This window comes from Quercus lobata, chromosome 8 (assembly GCF_001633185.2).
Source record: "Quercus lobata isolate SW786 chromosome 8, ValleyOak3.0 Primary Assembly, whole genome shotgun sequence".
Taxonomy (NCBI): Eukaryota; Viridiplantae; Streptophyta; class Magnoliopsida; order Fagales; family Fagaceae; genus Quercus; species Quercus lobata.
This window is the reverse complement of record NC_044911.1, coordinates 23,381,199-23,401,921: the sequence shown is the minus strand read 5'-3', so window position 1 is coordinate 23,401,921 and position 20,723 is coordinate 23,381,199. Positions and strand designations below refer to the sequence as shown.

The window sequence follows — 20,723 nt, the reverse complement described above, 5'->3', positions numbered from 1 at the left end:
GCTTCAGCTTAAGTTGGTCCGGCTTGTGCGCAAACTAGGCCAAATCTGCTAGGGACGTGTTCACGGCAGGCGAAACTGTTTTAGACAAATCGTGGCAGGCAGACATAATAATAATAAAATAAACAGAAAATATCTAGCCACTTTAATGGGGAATTAACCAAATAGCCCTTAAAATCAATTATAATAACAATACTATTTGTTTTTTCTTTTTTACGGAAGAGAAAAAGGCATAACAGAGGATATCAAATGTTTATAAGCATGGGTTAGTCAGAATATTAGAGGAAATCGACCGGAAAATTCAATCCGCAAGAGCAGAACCACAAAGGGGAGAACGTTCCTCCTCAAAGCAGTCAATCTCTCAGGAAAGAGTTTTGTCGTAGAGGTTAACCGCCCTGAGGGAAATGGGTCTAAGTGATTTTCTGTGTAAGTACTCTCGAGTTTTCTTACAAAAGGCCGAATTTCATGAGGGAAAGAAGAGACTAATCTACCGGTGCATGCCCACCTTTCTAATTCTCACTATTTCTTTCTTTTCTTCTCACTTCATTTTCTTTGCTATTTCTTTTAGGTTTTCTATTTCTTAGTCAAAGTTCCGTTGTCTCTCCCCCCCTTTTGGTCACGGCAAGACCCTCCTTTTATAGTGCCTGCCGTGACCCGATTTTACTATTTTAACCCTTAACTCCCTTTGTCTGGTCTGGGTGTACTAGCCGACCATCACTGTTCCGTCTGTGTGTCGTCCTCCCATCGCCAGACAAGGAAGAGCATTTTGTTTGCTAGTCTACCGTGGCACCCTTTCCTGCTACGGTCTGGGTTATTTCTCTCACCATATCCCTCATGGCATGCACCTAATAGTTCCAACTCAGCTTGCCTCTTTTGGGTAGTAAGCCATCCTAGCAGGACACCTCCCCAAAAAAGCCTAAGCCAGAACCATAAAAATAGATTTTTCCCCTCTCTCCACCACCAAACCATGCCCTCTGATCCTCTGACCCCCCGACCTCACCATGCTCTGTATTGGCTGAGTACAGACTGATGGTGCCTGGGCCTTGTGCGTGCCTTCATTCCATATGTGTCCAAAACTTGCCTGCTGCCCATTCGTTTGCCGTGGTCTGGAGGCTCGTCGTCCGTGTTTTTTTACCTCTTGTGTGGGCTGCTCTTTGTTTTCCCGCTCCACTTAGGAGCTGGGCTTTATTTGATGATGGGTCTTACATTTCTTTAGCCCATTCCTTGGTTTCCTTTATTTCTTGCAATTTCGTTCTATTATTCCTGCCGTAATAACTTAATCCTACTGGGCCTCTTTTAGGCCAGCCGTTTATTCCTTCTCTCAGTGGCTTGGCATGGCCACTGGTTTGCTTTTATTTTTGAGCTCCTATGTCCCTTTTGGCTTTCCTTTGGGCATCCTCGGCCCGTTTGCTTTCTTTGGACTTCCTCAGCCCTTTTACTAATTCTACATTCCCATTGGCTTTTTACTAACTTCATTGGACTTCCCTGGCTCAATAACCTTATTCTTATCCTTGGGTTTTATGGGCCTGCTATAAACCCCTTACTTTCTTAATTTGCATTACCTTAGGCCTGCGGCGGCCCTTTCTTGCTTTTCTACCTCATACACTGCCCATGAGATGCTATTTCTCTCTTTCCGGGCTTCTTTGAGCCCACTTGCCTCTTCAAGACCCATTTGTTTATTTCTTGGGCCTGTGATCCATTATTCCTGCCGTTTGGGCCTAATGGTTTTGCTATCTGCTTTGTCAATTCTTTGTTCCCCTTGTTATTGGGCTTTCTTTCTTTCCACCTGGATTCTCACAAATGGCCCTCAACAACCAGTAAATAGAAAAGAAACGAGTGTGAGGGAAAGAAAGAAAAGAAAACAACCAGAAAGAAAATAGATGGAGAGTTAGAACGGCAGGCATGCACCAATAGATTGATTCCCTCTCTCCCTCACAAAGTCCTGCTCTCTGTCAAAATCAAAAGGAGTCCTTCGTGCATCAACCATTCAGGTCTGTTTCCCTCAAGGTAATTAATTTCCATGGCAGGACTTTCCTGGGAGATTAATTGCGTTGAGAAGAAACGTTCTTTCCTCTCTGGTTTTGCTCCTACAAACCAGATTCAATCTGGCCTCTTTATCTTTTGATTCACCCATATATATATATATATATATATTACCATTTGTTCCCTTTGTTCTTTTCTAAAAGTAACTATTATTACTGTGATTATGTTTCTTGAATAGGGATCATTTTGTCATTTTACTATTAAGTAGCCAGGATATTTTTATTTTGTTATTATTATGTTTGTCTGCCACAACTTATCTGAAACAGCTCTGCCTGCCGCAAGCACATTCCTGGCAAACAAGGAATAGTTTGCGCGCAAGCCAGATCAAATTGAGTTGCAGTTGGATCGGTCCTAACTTCCGTATCTAGAAAACTTGGGCCTAGTGCAGCAGGAAGCAACCCAACACTATTAGTAAAACCCATCACCTTACAATTGTTATTGTGAATTTATGTGGGTAATAACTGTCTATATATATATAATCAGTAAAGTGGTACCACCACACACCCTTGATGTGATGGTCACTCCACAAGTATAATTGCTTGTGAGATGTAGGGGGTATAGTGGGCCTTTTTGGTTATACTAGGCTAGGCTGTCTTCTACAGTACTGGGCCCAAATATTCTGAGTAAGAAAGTTGAGACCCGGTCTAACTGCAACTCAATTTGGTCCGGCTTGTGTGCAAACTATGTCTCGTTCGCCAAGAGCGCGTTTACGGCAAGCAGAGCTGTTTTAGATGAGTTGTGGCAGGCAGATATTATAATAATAAGACAAAAGAAAGTACTTTGACTTCTTAATTAAAGTGAATAAATAATCCCTAATTAAGAAAAGATAATCACAGTTTAACAACAATTACTTTTATAAAGAATGTAAGGGGAATAAATGGGTAGTATATAGGTTAATTAAAAGAAGAAAGAAATCAGATTAGATCTGATCCGCAGGACCAAAACCAGAGAAGAGTGGCTTTGCTGTAAGGTGGTAATTGCTACGACAGGCAAGGTCGGATTCTCCTCCTCATCCTTTCCTGGGTCTACACATATTAACACTGCTGCTATACCCTTCCCCTTATGATTCGGGAGTGGGTTTCTTTGAACCTCCTGCTGGGACAGCTCCAAACTCCCTTCTTTGATCCTGCGGTGTACCAATCTGCGGAGCGCCTAGCATACTGCAGTGGGATGTTATATATAATTGTGCAAATGGCAAAAGCACAGGTCTCTTCTCTCTTCCTCCGTGGGTTCTCTGGAAACTTGGTTGGGCTTAAAGACTCCGTCTGCTATCCACTTGTCTAGCAACACATCCAGCTCTTTTGGGGTACACGGTATGGGTGGGGGAGTATCATATTCCCTCCCCTCGGTTTTCCTTCTCCGCTCTCTGGGGACACTGTCATAGCCTGCGGGGCGTTTCTTTTGTTAGAGCTTGGTTTTACAGATTGGGTCGTCTTCCTGGCCTTTTGCAGCAGCTGTGCAAACTGGGAGATTTCTAAATTTTCCAAGACAGCTCTGTACTCCCAAATCATGTTCGTCATACACATATCTATCAAGGTCTTTTCTTCACAATGGTCATAGCAGTCAAGTGTTATGTCCCTGAACCTCTTGATGTATTCCATCAAATCCTCACCATTTCTTTGCTTGGTTGCTTGCAGGGTTGCAAGTGTCACTGTTTCCTCCCCGTGGAAGTATTTAGTACAAAATACGTCAACCATGTCATCCCAGGTTGGGATTGATCCTGACTTTAGGCCGATGTACCAGGCGTATGCTCGGTCATATAGTGATTTGGAAAACTACCGAAGACATAAGTCTTCGTCTGCAGCGTAAGGGCCAAAAGTATCAATAAAATTGCTCACGTGCTCCACGGCACTTCCTTTCCTGCCATCGTACTGCGCAAAGGCTCGTGGCTCATACCTCTCAGGGTATGGTTTACTGAGTACCCTTAGTGGGTATGGAGGTCTTCGTGCATAGAATCTTTCCTTAGATGCTCTGGCCCTCTCTTGTTCTAGGAGGGCTGCTACTTTGGCCATAGTGATGAAACATTGGTCCATATTCTGCGGGACACCTCCTGTTAGTGTCTCCTCTTTGTCTGTCGCATGCTCTAGGTCATGCTGGCTCCCTTTCTCTTTTGTCTTGTCTATTTTCAACTGACGGATTTCTTTCATCATTTACTGTTGTGAGTGCTGCAATGACTGCAACACTTCTATAAAGACGTTGGCATTGTCTGCGGGGATTCTTGGCGGTGGTTGGGGTTCAGCCCCCGTTCTGTTGGCACCCTCCGTCTGGTTGGGTTGCTATTGGTGGGGCATTGTTAGCCTAGATTCTGCTTGTGAGGGCACGGCACTCATATTTCGCGTCATCCTGGATTTTGATGGCATTGTTTATGAGGGATTCTGTGTTCTGTCCTTATCTATTTCCCAACTCCCTAGTGGGGTCGCCAATTGTAAGGTGGTGGGCCTTGTTTGTAATGTTGGGCTGCTTCCTGCTACACTAAGCCCGAGTTTTCTGGATAAGGGAGTTAGGACCGGTCCAACTGGAACCCACCTTGGTCCAGTTTGTGCACAAACTACACCACGTCTGCCAGGCTTCGGTTACATGCCCATGGCAAGCAAAGCCGCTATAAAGAAGTTATGGCACGCAGATATAATACGAATAACACAAGAGAATATAGTCACTACTTTTAGCCACAATAAATAAAAATGAGCAACAAAAGGCTCTCCATACACAGAGTAATTTAAGTGAAGGATAAACAGAGTTAGCAAAATCAAAGTGTTAGTCTGCCGTGCCAAGTAATACACGGGATTGGAACCAAGAAAAGGACAACCGTTCCCTCAACATGAGTAATCTCAGAGGAGAAATTAATTGTTTTGAGAGAACAGGCCTAAATGGTCTATGCCCAAATACAGATCTTTTGCCTTTTATAGAGAGTAAGGCTATTGAGGAAGAGAGGAAATCAACCTATTGGTGCATATCTGTCGTTTTAAACTCTGCTTTTCTTTTCCTCTCGTTACTACTTCTTAGTTTTCTTTTTCTGTTGTTTTACTTCCTTTTCTTCTCAATATTTACTTCTGGGTTATGTTTTTTTTTTTTCTAGAAACTCCTATTATTGTGATTTTTTGAATCCCCTTCTTAGTACACAGCAAGGGGTCCTTTATAAAGCCTGTCATGACTGGTATTTACTGTTTTACCCCTTAACTGCCTTTGTCTGGTGTGGATGTCCTTGCCAACCATTTACTGGTCACCAGTGGTTCAGCCACCACCACTTACCTGTGCTGGTTGTGCCACTCCCCTCTGCCAGACAAAGAAGACTATTTTGTTTGTTTGCTTGCTGTGGGTTTTCTACTCGTTATAGTGTGTGTGCTCTCTCTCTCTCTCTCTATCCCTCATGGCATGCACCTAGTGGTTCCAACTCATCCTTACTTCTTTTAGGTGGCATGTCATCCCAGCAGAACATTTTTCCCAAAAAAGCCTGAGTAAGAACCCTAGAATAGGTTTTTTCTCTCTCCCTACCGCCAGACCATGCCCTCTGAACCATGACCCACCATTTCCTATATTGGCTAGGTACAGGCTGGTGGTGCCTAGGTCTTGCACGTGCTTCACCTTCTTCACCTGCTACTCATGCATTTGCTGTGATCTAGAGATTTGTCTGTACGTTCTGTCGTGCGCTTTTGGCTTCTAATGGCGTGGATTGTTTTCCGACCTGCCATTCTTTTTGACTTGCTTCTTTTAGGGATTGGGCCTTGTTGGATGATAGGCCTTCCTTCCCCCAGCCTACTTTGTGTTCACTCTGTGGCCTTGTTAGCATTTTCCTGTCATACCACTCTGCTATTCCTACTGTAATGTTGTTTAACTAAATCCTGTTGGGCCTCTTTGGGTCTGCTGTTTATTTCCCTCCCAGTGACTCAGTGCGTTCACTAGGCCTTTTCTTACATTGTTTGCAGGCTCCTGTGTCCCATTTCCCTCTTGGGCATCCTTGACCCATTTGCTTTCCTTAGGTTTCCTCGGCCCTTTTCTAATCCTGCTTTCCCATGGGGCCTTTACTAACTCTCTTGGGCTTCCTTAGCCCAGTTACTTTATACCTCATCCTTGAGGCTGATGGGTCTTCCATTAGCCCCTTACTTTCTTTACTTGCATTACTTTGGGCCTACTGTGACCCATTCTTTTTTTCTACATACTGCCCATGGGTTTGCTTCTTCTCTATTTCCAGGCCCATTCAAGCATGTTTGCCTCCTCAAGACTCACTTTATGAGCCTGTGAGCCATTCATTCTTGCCACTTGAGCTCAATGGCTTTTTCTTGCTTGCTAACTTTGGTCTGCCCGTGTTGCTGGGCCTTTTCTCTTATTGGGCTTGTCAAAAATGAGCCTCAACAGATGTTTCTAGAAAAGAAGAGCTAGAAAGACATTGCCCTCCACTTGAGAAACGATTATTCTACTTGATTCCACACCAAAAGATTATAAGATACCAATACGATGGCCAACAAGCCAGGATTTTTTATGGCGGAGCAATGTGAATCATACACGACTTGTTGAAGTTAAAGAAGGACAAAATTAGGTACATGAGAAGCATCAGCTCTGGTGGTTCCCAGGTGGTGGTGGTACCCATTTCAAACACAGAGCCCCTGAGTTTATTCAAAGGTACACGTGTAAATTTATTTTGTAATTTTTTTTAATTAAAAAAAGTCACATCATTTAAAAATATGTCAACTTATTGTTCCGTTAGCCACGTAAGTAACACCACTAACAGCAATTAGTAAAAGACTAATAGAACTCAATTTTAAAACTTGAGGGACTAATTCTGCTCACTTGAAACTTGAGGGACCAATTGCACACACATGGTAAACTTAAGGGACCAATATTGTAATTTCGCCTTTTAGAAATGTATGGTTTTAAAAAAGTATAAACTAATACCATGTATAATTTAAACATCTTCTAAAAAAAATGTATAATTTTAACTATATAATTGTGATTGTTTTTAATTGTACTCTTGCATATGCACAGGGCTACACACTAGTAGAACATAGTGGGGATTAAGTTTTCCAATCATGATAGTTAGAAATTAATGAGAAAAATTGAGTTTTCTCACCATTCATAGAACTTCAACTTGTAACCTACTATTTCAATGTTATCTTTAAGACCAAAAATACCATTTTAGTCTCTACATTTTGGGATCACAATCAATTTGATCCCTATATTTTTGTAGTTGTCAATTTGATTCCTAGATTTTTGTAGCCATCAATTTGATCTATGTTATTTTCAACTTACTGTCAATTTTGTCATTACAGTTAACACACTAATGGAAAATGTGTATGTAGCAAACAATGTGTATTGTTGACACACATGAATACATGATCCTTATATGACTTCTAAAAATAATATTAAAAAATTTTAGTTAACATAAATATATATATATTTTTTTTAAAAGCCACATCAAATCCCAATGAAACCTAAAAAATGTCTGCATTGTTGAAACTTTTGATTTTAATTCTTCAAATCCCAATGAAACCTAAAAGTTGGAAATTCGGATTATTACGGAATAAGATAATAAATATTTGGCAGAGCAGAGCATTCTGAGACATTTACAGATTGGCAACCGCATATTGATAGTTTCCGCCCACAAAACTTTGAACTCCTATACAAAATCCAATAATTTATTTTACAGGAAGGACCTATAATGCAGTATCCACGAACCAAAATGAATGTTGAATGGAATGGTGCTTTAGTGAAGAAGATTCCAGTCAATAAGAAATCATGGAAAATTCTTCAGTCAAGTTCCAGCACTATTTTACCGTGAATGTACCTCTTGTCTTTAGCCTCGTGAGCCTCTCTCACCTGTACGATGGGAAATGTTTTCTCCACAGGTATTTTCAGCTTTCCAGCTTCAGTGAGGTTGCGGATCTCATCTAGGCCTTCTGAGTCAGCCCTCATGAATGTCCAACAATATTCTGCACCATAAAAAAAAAATGGAGATATGTTATTTATATTATTTTTAAGCAGACAACTTACTACCTTCGACAATGCAGACATCGACACAAAAAGCGATATTAAATAATGAAAAATAAATTTTGGAGGAAAATACCACCTGATATTAATATTTTATAAGTCAAAACATCAATTTTCACTCTCAGCTAGTGTAAAACTCAACATTGATGAAGTAACTTCAAGACCAGAGAGAACATTATCTATAAATTCCTTCTTAGAATAGTATTCAATATAGCATCCTTCTGTCTACCCTTCAGAACTGATTATTCTTGAGCACTCTTTAGATTCCTAAGGGTAATCACAGATTTCCCCGCAGGCTTTTCAAAAATATATGTCACAAGCTAGCCTTTCAAACGCTCTGAAAGATGTACATCTATAAATCATGCTAGATTTTTTTTATTATTTGTAAAAATAATTTTATTAAAGACTAATTCATAGAGTTTGTGCCTTCTACTAAAAGCAATAGGAGATGGGTTCAAGTCCGGAGGTTCAAGTCTGTAAATCAGCCTCTCCAAAAACAATTGGGAGTAAGATTGTCTATCATGACCTCTCTTAGACCCTGCAAAAGTAAGAGCTTTGTGGATTGGGTACAAAACTTTTTTTTTAAATGACAAAATAAAGTTAGAAATATAAAATTTGAAACACATAGTTTTTTATGCACAGAGGCTGTATAGACAATAAGGAGAGCTAAATAGACATTAGAAATTGTCAATGACAGGATTAGGGGCAGATCCCATGAAAGATGACATCAGAATTTTTCAAAATATCATTCTGGAAATTAGACTACTGTTTTAACAAAGAACTAAATACAGTTTTAGATATCACACCACACATGGAGGATAAAAGAGAGTGGATGCATAGATTCCCTCATTTGGCAGGGAGCGTCATCAAGGTGGCACTAGAGTTGTAGCTTTCCCTCCATTGTAATATATAACAAAAAAGGTCATACCCAGTACACAAAGCTTCCTTTTCTGTGACGTATAGGATAGGTGATTGGTAGGAACTAGGAAGTCTTATCCCCAAAGTTAATGAATTTCTTTTTATAACTCCAAAAAATTTCTTCAGCAAAAGCCCATTCTTCAAATATAATTTAGCAACCCAATTAGAGTCAAAAGTTTATAATTTCCACCACAGTCACACACGAACATGCATGAAGGATAATTAGAGAGTGGATACCTAAACTCCCTCATCTAGAATGGAGTATTAATCAAGGATAATAATGAAGTTGTAGCATTCCTCAATTGTGATATTTAATGAATTTCTATTTAAACTCCAAAAGATTTATTTAGCGGAAGCTTGTTCTTCTGACAGAATTTAACAACCCAGTTAAGAGTAAGTTTATTTTTCACGCACATACCCACAAAAGATGTACTAAACTAGGGCTCTAGTGTGTCAAAGGGTGAAGCCACTCATAAAGATTAATCCTCCAACTTGTGAATATAAGGTAATTTATACTTAGTAATTGGTTTACATTGATTCCCAGATCTTTTCATAATCTTCAAACTATGTTTCATATTTATTGTTCACCAAATTAGAGATGCATGTCACATCAGATCATCAATTAGGCACAATAACTGTGAACCAAGTAATGGGAGTGCAAGAGTCACGATATTTTGTGAATGACTTATTATCATATTTTCCCTTTTAACTTGCCCCTTTTATTGCCCTTTACTTGATGTTATTTGGCATTTGGATTGTTAATTGATCAAAAGTATAAGCAAGCTACCAATGAGCTATAGCTCAACTCGTACTTCCTCTTCCAATATAATAATGGGATGGACATTGAGGTTGTGGGTTCAAGACCCACCAAGTGTGTGTAATTTATCAATAGAAAAAATAAAAAGTATAAGCAAGCTAATCAGAAGGAGAAACATTAACTTTTAAATTAACATTTAATGTCACTTCTAATGTCTCTCTCTCTCTCTATATATATATATGCAACAAATTACTTTTTACCTATTCCATGAGAACAACGGTATTGAATTTGTTTCTTCAGTAAAACAGCTGTTGCTAATGGAAGCCCAACAGCTAGCCCATACCTATCAGTCAATGAAGCAGCCTCACCCTACAACAAAAGAAGCTAAAACCTTAAATGCTTATGTGGCAGCATTCAGGAAAGAAGCATCTTAAAATTCCTTTAAAGAAAACCAGGCAATATCTCAAACCTGAAGGGTCATATAATGTCCACCTCTCTTCAAAAGATTGATGCCTACTCTTTCTGTCTCTGGTACACCAATGGTGTCCAAAACAGCATCAAAATTTCCCTTTATTGCCAATTCAAGGTCCTGTAAATAGAACATTTTATCTCAGACTTGGTCCCCAGCAAATAGTTCAAATCAAATCAACTATATACATAAGTTGTCCGGATTTCAAACAGCTTGCATATGAGATGAAGCAAACTAAAAAAAGACCTCAGCAGTGTAGTCAACTGCCTGCTCAGCACCAGCTGCCAACAATCGATCGATGCTTTGACTTCCACAAGTAGTTGTAACATGGCAGCCTGCAGCAACCGAAAGCTGAATTGCAGCAAAACCTACTGCCCCACCACCACCAATTACTAATAGTCTTTGCCTGTGAAGAGTAGATGAGGATGCAATCATAAGGGAACACAGAATGATGACAATGCACCATAAAGAACAAATGGTAATTTTCAAGGGGAAAGTTAAAACATCATACATCCCATCCTCATTTGCAGAGTTCATGTGAAAGCATAACTGAAGCTAATACAAATTGCTTTCAAAATAAAAATGCAGTTTAAATGCAGCAATCCACCCAAAACAATAGGGTCATTTGCAATGTACATCCTATACTACAATTTTTTTCCCATTAACACCCTTTCAATAATATTTACAATGAGCATCCCATTATTTAAAATCAATGTTAAAATTGACAAATTAGTAGGCTAATGGTGGTGAACATTGTAAACTAATGAGAACTAAATGGTTAATTTTGAAATATTAGTACACCTTACCACCCAACTCGCCCACCAATTAACTAATTTTGGATGGTGGGGTGAATATACAAATTATTATTGACTATTTGCAAAATTAGTAGTTTAAGATGGTGATGCAGCATAGGATTGCAAGGAGAAGAAAGAAAAGGAAAAACAGAACAACGCTAGAATTCACCACCTAAAGCTGCCCAAAACCCTAGGCTTCACTAGCTAAAGGAGCTTGGAATCACCGCCAAACTGTAGAGAAACTCTTAACTCATAAAACATTATACTCTATTGCATGGCCTCAAACTATTGCTGGAGCCTCTTCTTAATAGGCATCAAGGATTTATCAATAAGGAGAGTCCTACTCAAGCCACAATCACATCCCATATAAATCCTCAAACACAATAAAGTCCAAATTAAAAATTAAAAATGAAGTAATAAATTTTAATATAAATGGTGTTAGGCATGAGAGAGTGAGACTCAACCCTGTCGAGTAAGGCTCTAGGTGGTCCTGTTGCAACTCAATGAGTGTCAAACAATTCTCCACCATTCAAGCAACGATGGTAGTGCTCCAATAGGCCAGGATCAAGCTACTGCAGATCCTACTTGGTGATCCAATAACAGTCCAAGCTTTCCCTTTTGGCTAGTCTTCAATCATGAGGAAAGCTGACCCCAGAAGTTGGGCTTTCCTGTGGACACCGTCCCCTGGTCATCCTTGCCATCGAACCAAAAGGAATTGAATGCCTCCATTCCCAGTGAAAACAATTTGCTCATCTAAAATAGCATCAAAGGATTCTTTATGTACCAGTGAATAGTCTAGTGGGAAGGGATGAGGGATATGATTGGTCATTGGATCAGGGGAAGTTTATCAGAAAAGGTAATCTAGTATGAGTCTGACCTTTGTAAGCAACAAAATCATCAAGATTAAAGGTGGTGCTAATACCAGAGTCATAGTCAAGTGGGATATCAATGACATGCACAATTGGTCCATTTCACTTTAGCACCGTGAATGGTCCAACATTACAAGCCTGTAGTTTCCTAACGGTTTTGGAGGGAAACCACTTGGGGCTAATTCAAACCATGATATGATCCCCTGCTATAACAAGTCTGATACCAAGTTGATGCAACACAAAATTGTAAGAAATTGAAAGAAAAGGAAAAAACATAACCCTAGGCTTCACCATTTGGAGCCACTTGAAAACCCAGGTCTAACCACCTAAGTGTGCTTGGAAATACCACCGGAAAATTTTTATTTAAAATGCATTGCCCCAAACTATAGTTGGAGCCTCTTTTTTATAGGCTTCAAGGATTACATCAATAAGGAGAGTCCTAATCAAGACACAATTTCATCCCAAAAAATCCTTTTCATTATCCCATGAAATCCTCAACCACAATAAAGCCTTCAAAATTCAAAACTGAAATCTGGTATCTCAGATGAGATGAGAGGGGGGAGACAGAGGCTAGAAGAATACTTGTTATATATGCAGGTCCATATTGAAACAATCAACTCAATGAAGCTACATTCTGACAAGTGGCTAAAGAACAATCAGATGTCTTTCATTGTAAAATGATCATTCCAAATTTCTTAAATACTGTCTTCTCAGCTTTTGGCCAGTGTGTGCCTGTGGTAATTGGTGAATACTCCAATATACAGCTTTATGCCTTCAGACTATGGAAAAAATAAAATAAAAACAAAACATCTAATGACCATCAAAGCAACTTATTGTTAATACAACTTGATAAAATAAGTTGCTAGTAAATACATGGCAAAAACAGAATTTTTTTTTTAAAAAAGGCAGATCATACCCCTCACTTATCCTAGCAGTGCTTTTTATAGCACGCCATGCCGTCAGTGCAGCAAAAGGAATGGCACTCGCCTCCTAGGAGCACAAAAATAATAAGTCTAGTCAATCTCTGAAGTCAACAGGAATTATACAGAATTCAATATTTCACAATTAAGGGCATGTTTGGTAAACTGTAATAGACGCTGTAATATAATAGTTATTCCTATAGTTTAGTTATTCTTTAGTTTGAATATGTTTTTATTACAAGGAATAATCATTCCTTATAAATATCTATTTTTCAAAATGAGGAATAACCATTCCTCTTTAAAATGTTGCATTAACTATTCCTTAGTAACTTAATATATTTCCAAACAAACAAACTTTTCATATACATCTAACAATTATAAAAATAAAAAATCATAAAAAATAACAAATCTCTCTTAAATTTAAAAATGACAATTTTTAAGGAAATATAATTGTATGAGTAAGAAATTTCCTAAAATAAATGTTAAATTTCATTCAAATGTTATAACTCATAACCAAACTAATGAATAGATTTAGTTAATATATTACAACACATTTTATTCCTAGTAATAAAGATTACAATTCCTGTCGTAATTCCTATTCAATGTACCAAACATACTCTAAGTAATAGATCATATATTGAGAGCTGAGGCACACCACATGGGATACCCAAAATGAAAATCTGGCCCACTATGGTAATTGTTTCATTAGTTCTATTACAACTGCTTAAAAGGTTTCACACATGAAAGTATTGAAAGACATGCTAAACCAAGGTGTGGAAGCAGCAACTGCAGTTTTTGCAACAACCATTCTGAAGAGGCCTTAGCTCAGGTTCTAGGTGCTAGGTTTCCAATCTACCCTTTAAGTACTTGGGGCTCCCTTTGGGATCTATATTCAAATCTAGAGAAATTTGAAATCCTATTCTTGAGAAGATGGAAAAAAATCTAGTGGGGTGGAAGAAATTCTATTTTTCTCAAGGAGGTAGGCTCACTTTAATAAAGAGCACTCTTTTGAGTTTGTCGACATCCTTAACCTTTTTCCTATCCCTTCAACATTTCTATGCATATTGAGAAGTTGCAGATGGATTTTCTATGAGGTGGCATAGGAAACAAATTTAAATTCCACCTTGTCAATCAGAAGAAGGTTTGTGAACCAATTCAGCATGGGCTTGGGAGTAAGAAATTTGAAGTCATTGAATCAGTCTCTATCAGTAAATTCCACTCACACCAATGGTTCTTGAACCCATGACTGCACCCACCCTTAGAAGTTAGAACTTATAAAAAAAGAGGGGGGGGGGGGGATGCCACTTAGGCTAGACCTCATTGGCACCGAAAAGTAAAAATTAAAGTTAACTCTCATAATTCAAAATATTGCTCTCTTTTTTATCTAATGTGCAAAAGTAAACTTTTTGTAATTTTAACTTATTTTTTTCTTTGTGTCTCTTGACTGCCCAAGCCAATAGCCAGTGAATCTTAAGACATCAGATTTCAATAAGTTGGTCAAAAGGACACCGTATACCAATTTTGATTAGTAATTCTGCAGATAAAAACACAAAACACTCTAATATTTACCACATGTGTAATTGCTACAGGTTTTGGAGCAAGCTCATCTTCAGAAAGAATTGCATAATCAGCATAAGTACCCCTAATGGCAGTTGGATGCAATGCACCAAAAACTTCTTGCCCAACAATCAGAGACCGAACAGAAGCTCCAAGTGCTGCAACTTCACCACTAATATCACGACCCAAAATGAGAGGTAGAAGTGGTTCAAATATTGAACGACCATAGCCTGATCGCATCTGAAAACATTAAAATCTAAATCATTCAATATGTACTTAAATCCAATGCATTGCGAAGTGTTTAAGCACAAAGTGAAAGAAATGTCGGTAGAAATAGATTGAAATGTTTAAGTGTTGAACAAAGTTAATCTATATTTTGTGCACATAAAGGGGCTGCAGTGATAAATTTTATCCTAATTCCAAGAGTATAAATGCAGGCATTTTAGTTACTTAAAACAGACAACAGTCCATTAATAACCTTCAAAGTTAATGCTAGATATTTTTTATAATATTCCTCTCCAATTTAAGTTTACCCAAATAACAGTAGAAGTTCCCAACACTTTTAGGTACGTTAGTCAAGTTTGGAAAATAGCTCTCCAACTGCAGTTAATGTTGTGGCATACTTGACAGACATTACTTTGCCAGTTTCCCACTCAACAGTAAATGAAGCCAACCAAAGAATGCATTGGGTTTGGCCTTTGCCCCATGGCACTACAGGAAAGACCAATGTTACTAAATCCAATGCATTGTGAAGTGTTTAAGCACAAAGTGAAAGAAAAGTCGGTGGAAATAGATTGAAATGTTTACGCGTTGTACAAAGTTAATCTATATTTTGTGCATGTAAAGGGGTCACAGTGATAAATATTATCCTAATTCCAAGAGTATGAAATTGGCAGGCATTTTAGTTACTTAAAACAGACAACAGTCCATCAAATAACCTTCAAAGTTAATGCTAGATATTTTTTATAATATTCTTCTCTGGTTTAAGTTTACCCAATAACAGTAGAAGTTCCCAACACTTTTAGGTACGTTAGTCAAGTTAGAAAATAGCTCTCCAACTGCAGTTAATGTTGTGGCATGCTTGACAGAAATTACTTTGCCAAGCTGCAAGTGCCAGTTTCCCGCTCAACAGCAAATGAAGCCAGCCGAAGAACGCATTGGGTTTGCCCTTTGCCCCATGGCACTACAGGAAAGACCAATGTTACTGATACACAGTATGGTACATGAGCAAAATACAATACTTTGCCCGTTATGTGGCACAATGGGGGTCAACTTAACTGGTTTGCCCAGGGACGGAACCAAGATTCGTACCTGGGGGGGGGGGGGGGGGGGGGGAGGGGCCCAAAGCTTAAAACCAAAAAAAAATTATGAAAATAAAACTAACATATATTTCATATTCAACAAAATACTACATACAAAATAAGTATTTTTTAAACATTTCATATTATAAAACACATCAACAAAGTATAACATATAAAATGAGTGTTTCTTATTTTGTGCGCGATTTTTGTTTAGTCCATATTTATTTTTTTATTTTTTTTTTGTAGTTAAAGGGGCATGAATTTTATTTATTTATTTCTTTTCTTGTAGGTCAATATCTAAATATTTTAGAGGAGGAGAGACAAATATATATATACGGGCAAATCTTAATTTTTTTATACTTTTTTTTTTTTTTTTTTGGGGGGGGGGGGGGGGCAGTCGGGGAGGGGGATTCAACCTAGTATCCTCTGCTTTAGGAGGCAATGCCTGTGTATGTATTTATACATATTAATACAAATACATTTATATATACATATGTATATATTATGATATTGAAACCAACCATAGCTCAGTTGGTAGAGAAAAGGACTATAGTGGGAAAATTCCCATGAGACATCCTTAGGTCGTGGGTCCAGTATTTTTTTTTTTTTTGATAGGTTAATGTGGGTCCACTACTTATCAAAAGAAAATATTATGCTATGAGGCTGCAAACACAATATTAGAACCGCAACAATTTAGAAAACAGAAACTAGCAAGTTTGCAATACAGAAATTACCGATATTATGAGCAAATAAGAAAGTTTTTTTTTTTTTTGGTAAGTAATAAGGATTTATTGATAACGAAAAGAGAAAGACACCCAAGTACACAGAAAGTATATAGGGGTGTACATATCAAATAAGAAAGATGATGACATCAAATAGTTAAATTTAGTTTCCTCTATTTATTATATATAAGATGAGTTCAAGTTACACCTGGTTTATCTTTAAAAAAGTTACACACTTACACCTTTTCTACACCATTGATTTCTAATAGATCCAAGGGTGGAAAAACACTCATGCCAAATCATTATTATCCTAGCATCTACTCTCTAGCCTTTATCTTAAAAATATATATATATAATAACTCTCATTGACGTCATCATCATCTCCCTCTTTTCCTGAAGCTTCATCTCTCTCTCATAAGCACAAATGGCTTCTTACCACCATCGTCTTTCTCTCTCTCTCTAGCAAAAATAAAAATAGCAGCTGGTACCTATCTTAAGGTCTTTCCTGGTCAAAGGCCCACAACCTTGAGAGATACAATATGAATATACGATAAGCATCCTTGGGAAGATTCATGGCCTTATAAACAAGGCCGAGATATGGATTCAATTTGAAAATGCTATTGTCAGTACCTCAAATGAAACTGTTGAGGTTAATGCAGTTAATCACTAAGTATCTTTTTGAGGTTAATTTGAGAATACAATTGAAGCATGACAAATTGCAAAGTGTGACATTAAGTTAAGAAACATCTATAAAAGGTGCTACAATAGTTGAGATTTTTAGTTTGGTAATCTTTGCTAGTTGTAAAGTTTTTCAGTTTTTTTGTCCTTCATTGTCTTTCTGTCCTCTATGCACCACAAGTAGTACCAACTACCAAAAGACCCCAATCTCTCCATGGTCAATTCTTGTTCCAGAACTTATCTCTCACGGCTTGCTCTGCCTGGACATCAACAAAAACTTCCCTCTCTGCTTTCTTGCCATTGGTGCCATCACCACCACTACTTACCCCATTTTCACTGTCCCAAATTTTGTCAAGCAAGTCAAATTTGAACCCAAAATTGGTGTGAGAGAGACATTGGTGGATGGAAGCAGCTTATGAGAGAGATGAAGATTCAAAAAAAAAAAACTTAAAAGAGAGAGATATGAAGAAAACAATGATGAGGCTAGAGAGATTTTATATATATGTTATTATTTTTTATGAATACTACAAATAATTAATGCAATTAATCACTAATTTTTAGGATAATGATGATACGACCGTTAGTGTTTTTTCACCCTTGACTCTAATAGAAATCAGTGGTGTAGAAAAGGTGTAACTCTTTTAAACTAACACCAGGTGTAACTTGAACCTCTCTCTCTCTCTCTCTCTCTCTCTCTCTCTCTCTCTCTCTCTATATATATATATATAATATTTAGGTTCTCTTGAGAAGTTAGGGTTATCAATTTTTCAAGATTCTTACAAGTGCACCACAAAAGTGGTTGTCTAATCCATAATGCAGTTCCAAGGGGCATAAAGTTATCCAAGTAACTCTAAGAAAGACCGTAATACCAAAACATTAGGCCAAACTTAATCAATTGGTGTTTCGTCCTTGAAAATTTACCCAAATTTTAAGTTCATCCTTAAAATATATTGCATGTCAAGTCGGCCCCTATCTTTTCAAAACTTAGTCATTTTTACAGTATCTTATTACTTCATAACCAAAAAAAAATGGGCACAATAAGGAATTGGCACACATGAAAGACAAAGTTGAAAAAGGCCTCCTTGTGTCACTGCAATGCAAAGCCATGCAGAGCCACATTTTGCAAAGAGATTTCTAGCAAATATCATCAAGACTAGTAATCTCTATTTCCTATTTACCAACCTTCAATTTCTCTCAATTCTTTTCTTTTAAGGCAATTGGTTTTATTGGTGACTTTTTTTGGTGTTTTCACAGGGATATGATGGATTTTAACACCAATCAGTTGTAGGCTTGTGCCTATGTAGAAATGGATAGTCTGCAATGATTTTGGTAGTTGGGGGCATGAGTGGGGGGTTAGGCTGTGGTCATGGTGACTGCTAGTGATAGATGGAAAAAAAATTACCAAAATGAAGTTTTATGAAAATCACAAGAACCAACTTGACAAAATAAATTTTCTTTCTAACGGCCGAGCTCGAAGTTTATGTGATTTTTCATGACAAAACATATGCTTTAACCTAATGTTTTTCCAGTGACTATCAGACAGCCTGTTTTTGGCTTTGGATGAACATTAAGGAGGATCAATAAAGTCCTCCATAGGACATCATACCACCTCCAAAATTTAAATGGCTAATAGATTAGTTATAAAAAGTAAGTCAATACAACCATCCACAGTAGCAAAGTCAAATCCTTTATAGAATTTAGGAGAATGTGTGTGCAAAAAGTTTTATATAGCTCAGTTGTCATTCAACCACCAATATTTATTTGAATGCCCACAAAAAAAATAAAATAAAATAAAATCACTCTAATTGCAATATCAAATTTTTTTTATTAAAGCCACACCATTTCCTAACAAATTAAGCTTTTGGGACAATCGATAATTTATCACAGTATCAAAGCAATAGGTCCTGGGTTTAAACCATGTTTCCACCTTACACTCACACATTAGCAATCAACAATAATAATTTATCACAAATTATGCAGTCTAAGTAATAAAAGTAGAAATTCCATGACGTAAAGTACAAAATTTTGGACAAATTAAATTAAATTATAGCATAAAAGAGAGAAGTGACTGACTCTGGTATCGAGTGGATTAACAGAGACAGCACGAGCGCGAACGAGGACCTCATTGGGCTTGAGATCGGGTACTTCCACATTGGGCCGGACCTCCAGCACCTCCGGCCCACCGAACCGAGGCAGCACCACCGCTCTGCAACTCGTTACGATGCCTCTCTGACTCTGACTCACCTTTGATTTCCATTCCCAACCTACTGAGATTCTTCTTCTCATGCTCACAATTCGCATTTTTCTTCTTTCTTTCTTTCTTCTTTGTTTATTAGTTGGTTTGTTAGGCTTCAATTTCAAATGACCGAAAGAAAGATTGCAGAGTTAGTGTTGTTTTGAGAGACGTGTCACTGGTTTGGGCCGCATTCTGCTGACCTTCTTCCACGCGCCAACTCATATGCTTTTCTTTCTTCTTCTCCCAACCAATTATAAGCTTTTTTCTTTTCATTTTTTTCTTTTTCTAAAAAAAATAATAATAAGCTTTTTTTTTTTCCCCTTAATTTTTTTTTATGGGCCCTTAAATTATTTATTGTTCTTAAATCTCACACGGTGTACTTTTTTTACTTTAGTTTTATTTTAAATAGTTTAACTTTCATTTTTATTTGATTCTCAAAAAAAAAAAAAAAAACTTTAATTTTTATTTCGAAATAATTTTGCTTTTACATTTTTATTTAACACTATATTTAAATAATTTATAAAAAATAAAAAATTCTCAAACAGACTTTTTTCTTTTTCTTTTTCTTTTTTTATATTATTTATTAGGGTTTCTTAATTTAAAATAAATAAAATAAAAAAGCACCTTACTATGAGCAATACCACACAAAAAAAAATTCACATTATTTTTCATAACAATTGACTTGTCAAGCTTTTACTCAATCATATATGAACTCATTACTGGCTATTTTTTTTACCTACCAATAATAATCTACTACATCAACAAGATGTGAAATTTTTTGTCAATTTTTTTGTATGAGACTTTCTCCCTTACTATTCCCTCAAATTTGAGTAGTCTACTTGTCCCACACATATACCATGTTATATAGGGAGGAAACCTTTAGGAATAACCCCAAGATGCTGACTAGAAGTTTCAAGCACATAAGTCATAACCATATAAAAGTTGTGTTTTTCTTACTATTTAAACGATATCCAACATATCCAACATAAAATGTAATCATGGTTTTAAAAATTAGACCGGTCAGTTGAACTAATTCAATCAAGAACTAGACATGGAACTGGTCCGATAAAAACCAGTGGTTGAATAGAAAAAATCATTAATTCAACCAATAAAAACCGGGAATCGAACTTGTTTTTGGTTCTTTGACTGTTCTGGTTTTTAAGATCGTGATTGTAATACAACTACTGATATTTGTGGATTGGATTATGATCCTTTAAAGTTCCTAGTGTACCTTTACTATTTATTTTTTGAAATTCTATATATTCATTTTGAAAAAAGTGGATTGAATTTTGCAACATCATCAATAATTTAAATAAATACCAAAATAGTAATGTTTAATTTGTTTTAAAATGTTAATAACGTAGTAAAATCAAATTCACTAATTTCATAATAAATTTATGGGATTTTAGGAACTTCATCACAAAAGATACACTGAGAATTCTAAAGAATCATTTTTATCATCAATAGTTTTATTGTCCAT

General features: G+C 37.1%; 1 protein-coding gene across 1 annotated transcript; it reads right to left on the bottom strand.

Moving 5' to 3' along the window:
* Nucleotides 1–7,519: 7,519 nt before the first annotated feature.
* On the bottom strand, nucleotides 7,520–19,459 carry LOC115957341 (reticulon-4-interacting protein 1, mitochondrial). The gene is made up of 7 exons (XM_031075562.1): nucleotides 19,081–19,459; nucleotides 14,319–14,546; nucleotides 12,746–12,819; nucleotides 10,413–10,572; nucleotides 10,167–10,286; nucleotides 9,958–10,066; nucleotides 7,520–7,964 (listed from the first exon to the last, which is right to left on the bottom strand). The coding sequence occupies exons 1-7, from the start codon at nucleotides 19,306–19,308 to the stop codon at nucleotides 7,783–7,785; spliced, it is 1,101 nt and encodes a 366-aa protein (XP_030931422.1). The 5' UTR covers nucleotides 19,309–19,459; the 3' UTR covers nucleotides 7,520–7,782.
* Between the last annotated feature and the right edge of the window lie 1,264 nt (nucleotides 19,460–20,723).